This window comes from Pseudomyrmex gracilis, unplaced genomic scaffold, assembly GCF_002006095.1.
Source record: "Pseudomyrmex gracilis isolate BER0280 unplaced genomic scaffold, ASM200609v1 scaffold_271, whole genome shotgun sequence".
In the NCBI taxonomy this organism is placed as follows: domain Eukaryota; kingdom Metazoa; phylum Arthropoda; class Insecta; order Hymenoptera; family Formicidae; genus Pseudomyrmex; species Pseudomyrmex gracilis.
In genome coordinates, this window is record NW_018020855.1 from 1 (window position 1) to 13,929 (window position 13,929).

Here is a 13,929-nt window from a genome sequence, read left to right on the forward strand (position 1 = left end):
AAGCAGCAAATGATGATGTAAAAGGAGATGATACACTCCACGAATTCTGATGCTGCTCGCTAAAATAATATTATTTTCTTGACTATCGCATCTTTTCTTGTATATCACATTTATGTTGTGTGAAAAGTTGCAATGTTTTTTTTTTTGTCCTTTTCTGTTCTCCTTTCGTATCTTCTCATCACGAGACCGATCATTTTAAATTTCAAAAGAAATCAAGTCCACGCTCGCGAATATACTCACACGCCTGAAGAAGGTGACCATTTGGACGCGTGCACATAGCACGGAATAGAAACCGCACGATGTGAACATACCGACATGTCGCTCGTGGACTGGCTGCGTAGTTCCAATGTGTACCACTCGTGGACATGCGCTAGTTTTCGGAGCGGTAAAGTGATTACACATTCTCTTATGGACCTGGTCGCTCTCAGACTTCTCTCTGTTTCTATGCTCGGTTCAATGAGAAAATAGAACACTTCTCGCGCATAGGGGTACGTTCCAAAATCTTTTACCTTAGTAATTGAAAACTATAGTTCACGTGACGTAAAATATAGCATTGTAGTAACCATAGTAGGATTTTGGAACGTAACCTAGGGGTGAAAGAGCGGTCAAACTGGGGATGCTCAGTACCATAAACACATAAACATATAAGAAATAGACTGCGCGTGCGAGAGGAAAAGTGGGTCCAACTACAGATCGAGACAGACGCTTTCACTCGTGCCTCTATCTCTCTGTCTTTCATTCCTACTACTTTTCTTGTTCGCCAATCACCGCGTAACTAAACAAGAACAGAGACACGAGTGAAATCATCTATCCTTGTCTGAGATTGTACCATTCCCTCTTCACAGAGAAGATCGGGAACGCGCGGTCTATTTCTTATATGTTTATGGTTGGACCAAGTATAGCAAAAATAAGCTTAGAATGGCGATGGACTAACTTGAGGCGGTCCTTTGAGCCATATATGCACCAAACCAAACCTATAGCAAAAATAAGGCCAATATTCACCGAATTACATTGGCCTTTTAAACTGGTATTAAAACATTCTTGCGTTTTTGTCTGTCGAAGATTCGGAATATATTTTGATTGGCTGTCGGATAGAGTTTTATAGAGAACTTTGTGGGTACAGCCAATGAAATCTTCTTGAAAAAAAAATTGTAACACCAGCCTTTAGTATGGTATACAACAAACATGTATGATCGACATGACCTGTGAAGATGTTTCTCTTTACATTCACGTAATATATGTGTATATATTTTTCTATATATGCGATACGTAATATATATATATATATATATATATACACATGTATATATATACGCACATCGTGTGTACCACCTGCTTACCACCATATACTCGCGCGCGCGCGAATACGTAGTTAAAACTAGATATTTCCGACTGATTTTTGAGAGACAGATTTCACAAAGAGTTAACGAAGTTCCGACAAACGTTATCGATTGCGAGGAGAGAGCGCGCAAAAAAAAGTTTTAATCGTTTTCTTAATAACAGGAGATACCGCACAAATGGTGCGACCGCCGCATAATGCCAGGTTGTTGAGATCGTGCGAAAAGGTCTCCTAAGAAGAGAGGAGTTGCCTTTCGTTTTCGAAAGCGATTCCGTGGGCGCGCGCTCGCGCGAGCCTTAGCGTTGAAAGGAACGGGCCCAGGATGGCGGAGAATCAGGGCAATTCGTCGGGTCAAACCGGTACGTTTGTTGTCGACTTGCACGATGCCCCGTTTTTGCGAGAAATCATGGAAAACCTAACCTCGGCGTCGTTCTCGAGGCTTGAATTCTGTTGTGTATACAAACGACGAGATCTTTGCAACGTTTTCTCGATGTTTTCTATTGTCGAATTGCAGGTTCCGGCAGGTCTTTCAATTTTCCACGAATGGATTTTCGAACAAACAACGACGTTCAGAATGAGAATGCCCAGAATGAGATGTCAGGTATGTGTGTGTGTGTGTGTGTGTGTGCGCGCACAATAATTTCTTTTCGCGAGAGTCTGTTGAACCCCGTTTCATCACGTCTTGTTTATCACGTTCTGTTACAGAAAGACGAAGACAGCTAAAACTTAGTTTCCAAACACAAGGCAATAATTTGTCATTTGCCAATTCGACAAATACTTCATTTTCAAATTCAACGGGAGCCACGGCTTGTCCACCAATGTGAGATTTTACCAAGCAAGATAGTTCCATCATTCATTATCATCCATCGCTTATCTGTAATAAGACTTTGATTTTTTTTTTTTTTGTATTCACGATAATAGATCCTCCCGTCCAAGTCTGCCTTTATCTTTATCCAAGCTGCCAGTCAAATCTCGCAATATGTTGCAGCAGCAAGACTTTCTTCCCGATAAGACAAGGTACAAAAAATTTTATATTTTGGAATTGTAATTTTATATACAGATATGTATATATGATCTCATCTCTCTTGTAAGAATAAAATCTCAAATCTGTTATATATATATATATACACACATATATACAGAGATAAGCTGCGAATGTGCCAGTCTATGCAAACTACTGGCAAATTACAATTATCTCCAGATGTGATATATGATTTCACAAGTGAAGATCTTCAAGATCTGGGAGAAATAGGAAGAGGAGGATTTGGAACTGTAAATAAGATGATTCATAGGATAAGCAATACTGTTATGGCTGTGAAGGTAGATTCTTTTTTTTTTTTGTGTGTGTGCGACGTATATATATCGTTTCGTATAAATTAGATCTGTAAAAATTGTCGTAAATTACTTTCAGAGAATTCGCTCTACCGTGGAAGAAAAAGAGCAAAAACAACTATTAATGGACTTGGAAGTTGTAATGAAATCGAACGAATGCCCGTGTATCGTGCAATTTTATGGGGCTTTATTTAAAGAGGTACGTATCTATTTTCAAACGTGTGTACACACGCACTATATGTTTAATAGTAATAATCATAAACACATTTGCAATTTTATTTTTTCACACAGGGGGATTGTTGGATTTGTATGGAACTGATGGACACGTCATTAGACAAATTTTATAAATTTATCTATGAGAGATTGAATCAAAGGATACCAGAGTGTATTCTAGGCAAAATTACAGTGGCCACTGTAAAAGCATTGAATTATCTAAAAGAAAAGCTAAGAATAATTCACAGAGATGTAAAACCTAGTAATATTTTGTTGGATCGACGAGGTAACATAAAATTGTGCGACTTTGGTATATCCGGTAAGCTTGTAGACTCGATTGCGCGAACCCGGGACGCTGGTTGTAGACCGTACATGGCTGTGAGTATCTCATTTACACGATTATTAATTTATCTGTTTCTCTTTAATACAAATTAAATGTCTCGCGCGTATTAAATTGTATATGATTATTCAGCCGGAAAGGATAGATCCGCAACGTGCACGTGGTTACGATGTACGAAGCGATGTGTGGTCGTTGGGTATCACGCTAATGGAAGTTGCTACAGGATACTTTCCGTATCCGAAATGGAACTCTGTCTTTGAACAACTTTATCAAGTGGTACAAGGTGATCCGCCACGACTTTCCCCCAATGAAAACGGCAACCACTTTACCATGGATTTTGTCAACTTTGTCAATACATGGTAGGATTTTCTTTCATAAGAATCTTTTCGTTCCTGTGTTCTTTCGATTATTATTTGTTAGCTTCATTTATATATTATTATTTTAGCTTAATTAAAGAGGAAACTCAGCGACCCAAGTACAATAAATTGCTGGAACATCCGTTCATCAGACAAGCGGAAGAAGCGACGATCGATGTTGCGGCGTACATTAGCAGCGTTTTGGACAATATGACTAATAATGGTGTAACACCGTTTACCACCAATCAACCCTAAGAATCGGCAAAATTAAAGCGGCACAACAGGGCACGTTATAGTACCTTGGTTTTTGCAAGTTCTTTGCAGTCCATCACTCTGTACGAACTCCCTATCATCGTGCGTGAAATCATGATGCGCGCACGGTATTACTGCACTCCCCGGTGATATATCTAGCATTAAGTAGCAAAAGCGATCGTCACCGTCATCTCGCTCGAAGTCGTGCTCTCTCGAAGACTTTCGAGAGGAATCTTCTTCTCGGCGACAAACCACGTCGAGCCGAGATTGTTATAAATAGCGCGCGTATGATCGAATGATGATAATCAGCGCGCTACAAAACATCTCTCCTCTCTAACTAACTTTGTCTCTCTCCCTTGTTCAAATACACTTATAGATACATGAGTTCAATTTTTTTTTCTTTGCAATTCTTGCAATCCGCCACTTAAAAAAAAAAAATTTGTGAATTTTCAACGATAAATATCATGTATATGCCCATGTATATAATAGGTACGTACACATAGAAAATGTGAATGTATGTATCTATGCATAATTATATCTTGCCTAAAGTTTTAATTTCCACTTTTTGTAAAGAATATATTTGGTAAAAAGATACATATGTATATATATACATATATATATATATATATGTATGTGCGTGTGTGTGTGTGTATATATATATATATATACATATATATCTTGAAAACTAATCGCCAAGATGGATACACCCGCATAGATCGTTTTTTCATGATTTTAGGAACAGATTTAAATACGATATATCAAATGTTAGAGGAGTGCTGCAATGTAATGGAAATAAAAATCATTGACACTCGCAAAAAAAAAAATGTATCCTTTTATTTTTCTCTCCGTCTTCGACTGAACATTGAACTTGACCGCTAAGGCGCAGCGCGTGTGTATGTATATGCGCGCGCGCGCGTCTACCCGTCTTGATGTAACGTGGTTTTAACGGCTTAACCGATGTGACTTATCGTCCGTGTACCGACTAATTCTGCGGGTCCAGGTGCATTTTGTCGTTGCAAAGCGTCGCGCGCGGTTTGCTTTAGAAAAATTTTATTTGCAATTTCACACAATTCTTTGCGAGTCTCAAAAACTGCTAATTTTTTGTTCAATAGCTTTTTACATAGCCGAGAGTAAATCTTTGTCGCGCGTAGGCTCGCGTAAAATTTGTATAGGAATAAACTGTACCTTACAATCGATATCTTGGCAATCGTTTTATATACACGTATTTGTCGCGGTACATAGTATCTAGTTTGCACAGGTAAGAAGATGGCAGTATGTTACAACGATGCGCTCTATGGTGTTGACCAAACGCGCTAGTGTTTTACCGGTGCAGGTCTTCTTTCCGAGACAGAAATCGCTTCGAAGTGTGTGTCCGTGTAATTTGTTGTTTAAAAATTTTATTTTTCAACTTTGTAACGGATAACGCACAAATAAATTATATATTGTCTAAGATACGTAATTCATAACGTTAAAAAATAAGGGACGTTTTATTGATATTTAAATATATACGTAGTGTACGTATATATATATATACTACAAGATAAGATAGCCCTAAGAAGTTTTGCGATTATCGATTACGGCTAAAATAGAATGACAATGAGCAACATTTCAAGAGTGTGATGTCACCTATATTGCTCAATGATCTATTCCATCCTTCGTCGGTCAATAATTTGTGATTTTAATCATTCACATGATTTTCGTAAGTATTTGATTTGGGATTTCTTTGGATGAAAACGAAACAAAAGTATATAACTCATAAATAAACAACGCGATAATATTTCTTTGAATACAAATGTGTAAAAATAAAAACAGCATTCTGAAAAATTCAAGACTTACCCTTACGAAAAAGAACTATTGGTAGTAATATATTGCGGCAGTGGTACGAAATAATTACTGGCATTCTGTGTAATTGTCAGTAATATTCTCAGTGATTCCTGTAATATCTAATAATATTCTTGTGTGATTGTCGGTAATATTTATATTACTGACTTTATTTATCAATCAATCGCTCGTGAAATAGTCAAAATTTTTTAAAACAAGGCCGATACGAGCAGTAAAATACAGGTTGGTCGTGTATAATAAGTTGTCTTTATTCAATAAATATAGACGTTTCGGTCACACAATTTTGGACCTTCTTCAGTATGAAAAAAATTTAGTTTAATTAAGAAAAAATATTTTAGTACACTACATCACTCACAGATAGATGAAATAATGTTAATAACTTACAACGATATAATGTGTACACATATATTTATTTATATATTTATTGAATAAAGACAACTTATTATACACGACCAACCTGTATTTTACTGCTCGTATCGGCCTTGTTTGAAAAAATTTTGACTTTATTTATATGTAATCGGCAGTAGTTCTTTTTCGTAAGGGTATATACGCTATATTGTGTTAAAAAAAAAAAAAATGTATCTTTTCACATACGAGTACATAATTTTTTTTAATGACGGCGAGACGTCGCGCCAACTCTTGTATATGTTTGTTATATTTTCGGCATTTAACGTTTTTTGTTTTTTTTTTTTGAAGAAGAAAATGAAATAGCATTTAAATGGTTTCGTGGTTTCTCTGAAACGTTTTATCGCTGTGGTGTACATTGGGGTTTTGAAATGATGTAGATTATGTCTGCTACTGCTGCTGCTGTACTCATCGAAATCAATTCTTTTGAATATTTAATGCGAGTGCGCCTCCGCCCTCCCGGAACTCCATAGTCTATATCCGTAACCTCCTCTGCGTATTATCTGGTCTTTTAAATTGTCCATTGAAATACGTCCACATCATTGCGGTCATAACGACCGCTTCGCAATCAAGTTTTGCGTTTCTCAAGGAAATCGCGATTTATTTATTTCATGCTGCTATATATTGTCAATTTTAATATTGCAAAAGCGTGTTATCATTCAGAAAGAAAAAAGATCGATCATATTTAGCGCTAAATAAATCCGATTCAATAAAAAACTAATTGTAGATTTTTTTCAAAACTTGGTTGTTTTTATAGTAATTAATTTATATATATTAATTTATATTTTTACTAATCTTGGAGCGAACACGAAGAAAACTCGAAGTATACTGTATATACGTACGTACTATATATACATATATATATATATATATGTATATATATTATATATATATATATNTATATATATATATATATATATATATATATATATAAATTGCTTACTAGAAATAAAACATCTAAATCGATTGGGATACAGAGAATACGCTATGTTGCTTCCATTACATGTTCTTTCACATGTCGCATAATGGTACGATAATATTGCACGTAATATGTCGCTTTGCGAGTGTGACGGGCGCAGGTAAAACGCGCGTATAACAAAAAAAAAAGTGGTAGTGACTCACAACCTGACGCGGGGGAGACGGCAGGTGCTGGCTGCTGCTGATACTGGCTGGATACTGCTACCACCAGCGAGGTAGTCAGCCAGCTGGGTTGTGCCCGTTAGGACCGACAAGGGAACGCGCGGATATTCCCAGAGAGAAGATTATTGATCGGACGCAAAGATACTTTTATATTCGCGATGCGAATGTGTGTAGCTCATAAGAAATTAAAAAAATCTCGAAACTTTTTTAATCGCACGTATAAATTCTCGCAAGAAAATAACAAACGATATGGCAGGAAAAAAATTGATACAATGTGTGTCAAAAATTGACGATAATAGAAAAGTTATTATTATTGTTGTTAATATTATTTCGTAATATCTTTTCTATATCAACGGAAAACAAATACGTTTAAATTTCTGTACCAATTTTGAGTTACACGCACGCGCGCGCGCGCGCAAACACACACACGTACAACCTCTGCACTTAATTTGCTTGTGTGCAATATATTTTTTTTTAAATTTATATAGAAAATTTATGAAAATACTCTCGATCCTTTCAAACATTTTTGTTATATTTTTTAAAGATACACACATGTTCTATATTTTTCTATCTTTATTCTGTTTTATATATAAGAACGTAGGAAAGAATTGTCTTCTTTTTTTTGAAGAGGGATCGGATTTTCAAAAGAACGCCCAAAAGCGTTGATCCAAGATTAGTCCTCTATATATGATCGATTCGAAGCTGACAAATCTCTCGTGCTAACGATTATCACACACAGACGTCGACCAATGATTACAAGGTCCGGGGGAGAATCTCGTGCGCCATTCTCTCGTCTCGGTCGAATAGCCGTGGCTCTTTCCCCTCTCTCTCGCTTGCTGGTTTATCGTAAATGGCGGTCGCTGCCGCCACCCCCAATTCGATCAATGGAGGCACCTGTACCAAGGCGACTGGACGAACTGCGTATCCACCTCCGCCTATCGACACAGGACGAAAATGTATCCTCCGCCCCGCTGCTTGTTCTCGCAAAATCGGAGATCAAAAAAGATTTCTGTCGAAATCTGCGTATTTCGAGAGAAACCGCAGTGATTTTTTTCATTATAAAAAATATTAAGTCACACACGTGTAAAAAAGCTCGCATTTTATGCGACATTTGAGTATTTTAGAAAAACGCTTAGTTATGTGTTTCCGTAAATGTTTAAAGAAATCGTCTTATCAAGAGCAAAAGAGAAATTTTTTCCCCACTAAAATGAATTAACAAATAACGCATCTTTTTTTCGCTGTACTTACAAAGAAAATATAAACATATATCAGAGTTAAAAAAACTTAATATTATCCACACTTGGTTGAAGATCAAACGATCAGTTTGTACGTCTGTTTATTAAACGGATTAAAATATTTATTATTAAGCTCTCTCTCTAGATAAGAGAATAATTGGCACGTAAATTTGCAACAATTAACATATTGTTCTACCCATTTTTTTCTACGTCATCTGTGGTTTGAAATATTTCAACGTGCGCACTACTTGCCGCAAAACTAAAGCTCCCCCGTTGATTCGAATTAGGGGAGGGTCGACGAAAAGAAAAGAGGGTCGTCTAACCGGGTGGCGCGTGCATGGTCCACCTGTGCAAAAGGGAACCCAGCACCTGTCACCGCGCACCGCGACTAGGTGCCTCCGTCAGGTCGCCAGCGAGCAGGTAGACACACAGGCACAGTGGCACGTACCACCCTTTGCTCACCAGTCGAACTCGTCCAATCGCGCCGTATACACGCGCGCATTTACACAGAGTCATCATCGTGTTGTTTTTCTTCTCGCAATAATAATTTGTTGTTTCGTTCGTTTGCAACAACATTCGTATTTCGATGTGTGCGATTATATTTAGCGCGAGTTTTTTTTTTTAACGTGAATTTTCCCCGAAAACTTGGCGCTTCGAATTGATTGATTTGACGCGCTTCTCTTTGACGCGAACAAAACGCGTCGATGAGCGACGCATTATCCGCGGTGGAAAGTTTATCTTTCTCTGCCGAAGAGCTACGTGTGCGTTGTTTTTTGTTTTTCCATTACACCACAACGGTATATATATGTGGGTGGATGTGGGTGGGTGTGTGTGTGTGTGTGTGATTTTTCTCTGACATTTCGCATAAGCAGGGGTGAATCATATCGCGCACGATTTCCCGGTAAAGTACATAATCGGAATTCAACATCAATTCACCGAATTGATTGTGTGAATGCGCGGAAAAACGCGTCCTAACAAAATAAATTGTTGTATCGTTTCTTCGGTAAAATTATTTACTCCATCCGTCGCCCGGAAAGTCTGATTTGTTAATTCATCGAATTAATTCAAAGTGCACACACACACACACACACACACACATATACAATTTGATATGTAATTTTCTAAACACAATTGTTTGCGCGCAATTGCGTTCTAAGAAAAAATTAACAAATAACAATCATCAAAGAAAAACTCATTTGTTCCGTACAGACGCTTATCGCGCTCGGGTAATGAAAGACGGAGAAAATGAGGATAGACCTGGCGGAAGTTGAAGTATCGACGGAAGACAGTAGTTCGGCCGTCGGCGTCGCAATGGACAACAGCAGCATGGATAGCACGGACGATTGTTGTGACGGGGTTGAAGAGGAATTGACGAGTCTGTCCTGGTTGCAGTCGTTGGATATAACCAGCGCGTCCGGACTGCCGACGCCGCCTTGTTCACCGTCGCCACCGCCGGTCGTTCGTCAACCCCCAAAGAAGCTGTCGCCCTTGGCCAAGGCTGAATTAGGTGATGTTATGTATAAAACTATGTATAGAACGGAACGAGTCCCCGATAATTATTATTATTGTTACACGTATTATCGATCTTTAGAATCGCGGTAACACGAGACAGAATGTGACGGTAAAAAATATTCGTTCTCGAGAGATTAAAGTTTTTCTTGTTGTTTCTTGTTATATAGATCTCGCAGAAAATGCCGACAAGTATCGAACGGATCCAAACGCAAAACCGCCGTTTTCCTACGCAACTATTATTTGTCTCGCGATGCGCGCGAACAACAACAAGGTATCGCTCTCGAACATCTACGCGTGGATTCGAGAGAATTTTCTATTTTACAAGTACGCCGATCCAGCCTGGCAGGTAAAAGCCCAATTTTTTTCCTTCTCTCTTTTTCTTTTTTTTCTTTTTTCATATATATCATTAAATATAACGTACAAAAACCGTACGTATGTTTGCTTAACAACGAGATGAAATAAACGACTTGTGTCTTTTTTTCATTGCTTTCGTCTCTTTTCTCTCTTTGAGCAGAATTCCATTCGGCACAATTTGTCGCTGAACAAGTGCTTCGTGAAGTTGCCGCGTTCCAAAAACGAACCGGGCAAAGGTGGTTTCTGGAAATTGGATCTCGAGAGAATGGAAGAGGGCAAACGATCCAGACGTCGTTCAGCCGCGATCTCACAGCGAGTTCGAGGCACGAAGAAGCAATCCCCGACCGTGACAACGACGATGACGTTCAATACTTCTCCACAGACCAATAACAGCTGCACACCGCCCAGCAGCTGCTTGTCCAGCAGTACTCTGTACGAGACCCCGCCTAGCAGCGTGTCGCCCCCGATTCCGGACAGTCTGTCGGAAGTACCGGAATCGACGCAGGTCAGCTTGAGCGAGGACGACTTCACCAACTTGTTGATCGCTGGCTGGGACGAGAACAATCAACTGGAACTTCTCGATCTATTGGACACCCTGTAAACCTACCCCCAAGCCTATCTTTCTAGCGTATTAATCTTCTTCTTATTTCGCACACACGTTCTCTCGTTTATATATGTTCGTCAAATTTTTCTTCTTTCATATCAATTGGGACAACATTTTCTTCGAAAATTCTATTTGAGAAGAAACGATTCAAATTTTATTTTTATATCGTAGAGACTTTATATTATGTAAAGTGTATAAAAACTGACGACTTTTGAATTGAAACGCGATGAAGTATATATATATATATATATACACACGTATATATATGTATTTCATCTCATTGATTATAAAATATACTAGATATATATATGTATACATATATATATAATACCGTCCAAGTATTTGACGTAATACAGTGACATTGTGCGATGAGGAATATCAGTGCATACTATGATATAATTTATTAAGCTCGCACTTATTTTTGATAATCACTTTCTTTCTCTTGATCTTTGGAGGACCGGAAGCCCCTTTAGGGACTTTGAGTCGTTTTTTTAGATAATTTTTGGGGATTTGGGAATGTTTGCAGCTCTTAATTATAGTTAAAAAATGTTGACAATGAAAATATGTAATGTAAAATATTGTGAAACGACGTCCGTACGTGTATTGGCGAGTAGGATAGATAGAGGGAAAGAAGCGGAAGTGACGCGCTATACGGATATGCCCGGCGCACACGTTTTTCTCGACAACTGTATCACGCACGAGACATCGTGCAAAGAAGAATTTTTTTTTGACGATTTCTCTTATAAAAGTATTCACAATAATTTTCTATTACAATTGCCGCGTTGCAATGCGGAGATGTAATTTGAAAAAGTAATTCGAATAGCCTTGACATGTAACTCTGATATATGAAAACAAATAGGGGTAAACAGTACAGTTATTGGCCTCCCAACAGTAATTGGCCATGTATTAAAGAATTAATAAATATAAATAAATACTACTATTATATTCTAAATTATAAACATTTTAATATTAATTAAGTTCTTCTGCTCCGAATAAAAGTAATATTATAGTATTTAAAAAGCTTAAAAAACTTATTGTTANACGACAAACATTGGCCAACCGGCCAATCACTGTTTTTAAGGTTTTGAAAACCATGTGACAGTCATTGGCCTCTTATTTTGAGTTATAGGATACAAATGTAAGTAGGTTTATTAGTTTTTAATGTGTTATAAATAAAATATTCATTACTATATNTTTTTCAAATTTTCTAATAAATTTATTATTTTATTTGCAATTGTTATAGTTTGTTTGAGCTAGTAATACTGAAGATTTACTTTAAGTTATTAAATTTAATTTTATAATTCACTCTATATAGTGAAGTTTTCCTTAAGTGGCCAATCACTGTATCTCTTACCCCTAATGCAAATGTTTTTACATATGTTACTTGCAAAATGTTTTTAAAATTTTAACTCTACAACGATGTTGGATAATTATTCTAAAACAATATCCAATGATATTTAGTTAAAAAAAAAAAAAAATTCAAAAACAAGGAATGTCATTTTTTTCCGGAAGCCCCTTTAGAAACTCGACAACGGCGCCATTTTTTTTCTCGTCGCTCAACCCCCCGTGACATTGACAAAAAAGTTCTAGCTCTTGAAATAAAAAAAAGTCGATGAAAAAACACGCCGGTCCTCAGAGAGAAGATCTAATCTCATCGAATCTCTTTCTCTCTACATATATTTTTTGCATCGATATTCTTCCTCGTCTGGCGAGTAATCGTGCTCTTCGTGGCAGAACGATTCACGCATCGTGCCTTCAAGTAATTAGCAAGTGTCTCTTATAATCAATTCTTAAGCAGCGTGCTATAGACTACATATATATATAAATATTTATAAATATGTGTGCGTGTGTGTGTGTGCACGCGCGCGCGCGCGCGCGCGTGTACCAGACTGATTGTTTAGTGTGATATATGATATTTTCTATCGACGACATTTAAACGATATTTAGAGTACTAGTAAGTCTGCTCTTTGATTTAGTTTTAGCGCGTAGGAAAAAAACCGAGACATATTGTATAGTATATATATATATATATATAGTATATATATATATATGTCGAAAAAGGTGTGCGATTGGTTGACATATGAGTCGAATCTTACACAATAGTGTACATCGAGCAAGACACACACGGTCATAGCATACATATAGTTTTTATTTCATTTTTCTGTCATTTAATTCTCTTTCTCTCTCTCTCTCTCTCTCTCTCTCTCTCTCTCTCCTCTTTTCATCTCTCCTTTAAACGTGTTAAATTAAAAAATTGTATATTATATTATAATATATAATATTATATTTAAAAATTGTATATTATATTATATATTAATTATCGTTACAGAGTAGAATTTCAGTAATTTCGAACATCACAATTTCGGATTTCTCTCTTTTATATAAACGGGTCAATAGGTTCCTTTGCTTATTATGTTTTCCCGATTTGTGAGTAAAAATCTGCGAAATCGTAGAACGCGTCTATCTTTGCTCTCCAAGAGTCTAAGGGAAAGAGAAAAATCTATGTCCTTTGTCTCTCGCTACTAGTCGATTGCCAACCGAGAGGAGAAGAAAATAATTTCGAATTCCAGAAAGAGAATCGGTTTTCCGTGCGCTCGAAATTACTGGCTGGTTCTACTGCGTTGCGTTGTGAGATAATGTGGTAATGCGTGTGTTATTTCGTTGACACGAAATTAATAAGTAAGATAAATAAAGTGCGTATATAGACGCGTTAGATTTCTCACACTGTTGCGTGTACGCAACACAACGAAACGCGCGATGTCTCTCGAAAAAAAAATATTGTCTCTAGTTTTTTGGAAGGGCGGAGAATATTCCAGTCCTCAAAATAGGACATTTCCGTTTTTTAGAACGTGCAACAAATTTGACGACACAAAGCGCGCGCGTTGTGTCTTGGACAAGAATTTACACATTTTTACTTAACAGCAACAAAAATGAATCCGAAGCAATAAATCTAGAATTTGCGTAACAACAACAACAAAAAATTAATTATAAATTAATTATGAAGA

At 37.1% G+C, this 13,929-nt stretch overlaps 2 protein-coding genes across 4 annotated transcripts; both read left to right on the forward strand.

Moving 5' to 3' along the window:
* Positions 1-1,327: 1,327 nt before the first annotated feature.
* On the forward strand, positions 1,328-4,629 carry LOC109859606 (dual specificity mitogen-activated protein kinase kinase 4-like). The gene is made up of 9 exons (XM_020437993.1): positions 1,328-1,698; positions 1,854-1,940; positions 2,045-2,159; positions 2,261-2,356; positions 2,482-2,659; positions 2,751-2,870; positions 2,963-3,262; positions 3,357-3,583; positions 3,670-4,629. Exons 1-9 carry the CDS (start codon positions 1,662-1,664, stop codon positions 3,833-3,835), a joined length of 1,326 nt encoding a protein of 441 aa, XP_020293582.1. The 5' UTR covers positions 1,328-1,661; the 3' UTR covers positions 3,836-4,629.
* A 2,690-nt stretch (positions 4,630-7,319) lies between these two features.
* On the forward strand, positions 7,320-11,120 carry LOC109859612 (forkhead box protein J1-A-like). 3 transcript variants are annotated; one of them, XM_020438003.1, is made up of 4 exons: positions 7,320-7,385; positions 9,664-9,961; positions 10,134-10,312; positions 10,481-11,120. In XM_020438003.1, the coding sequence occupies exons 2-4, from the start codon at positions 9,700-9,702 to the stop codon at positions 10,919-10,921; spliced, it is 882 nt and encodes a 293-aa protein (XP_020293592.1). In that variant the 5' UTR covers positions 7,320-7,385; positions 9,664-9,699; the 3' UTR covers positions 10,922-11,120. The 3 variants fall into 3 exon arrangements, with proteins under 3 accessions (XP_020293592.1, XP_020293590.1, XP_020293591.1); XM_020438001.1 differs by lacking the exon at positions 7,320-7,385 and adding an exon at positions 8,946-9,251; XM_020438002.1 differs by lacking the exon at positions 7,320-7,385 and adding an exon at positions 8,946-9,215.
* Positions 11,121-13,929: the final 2,809 nt, after the last annotated feature.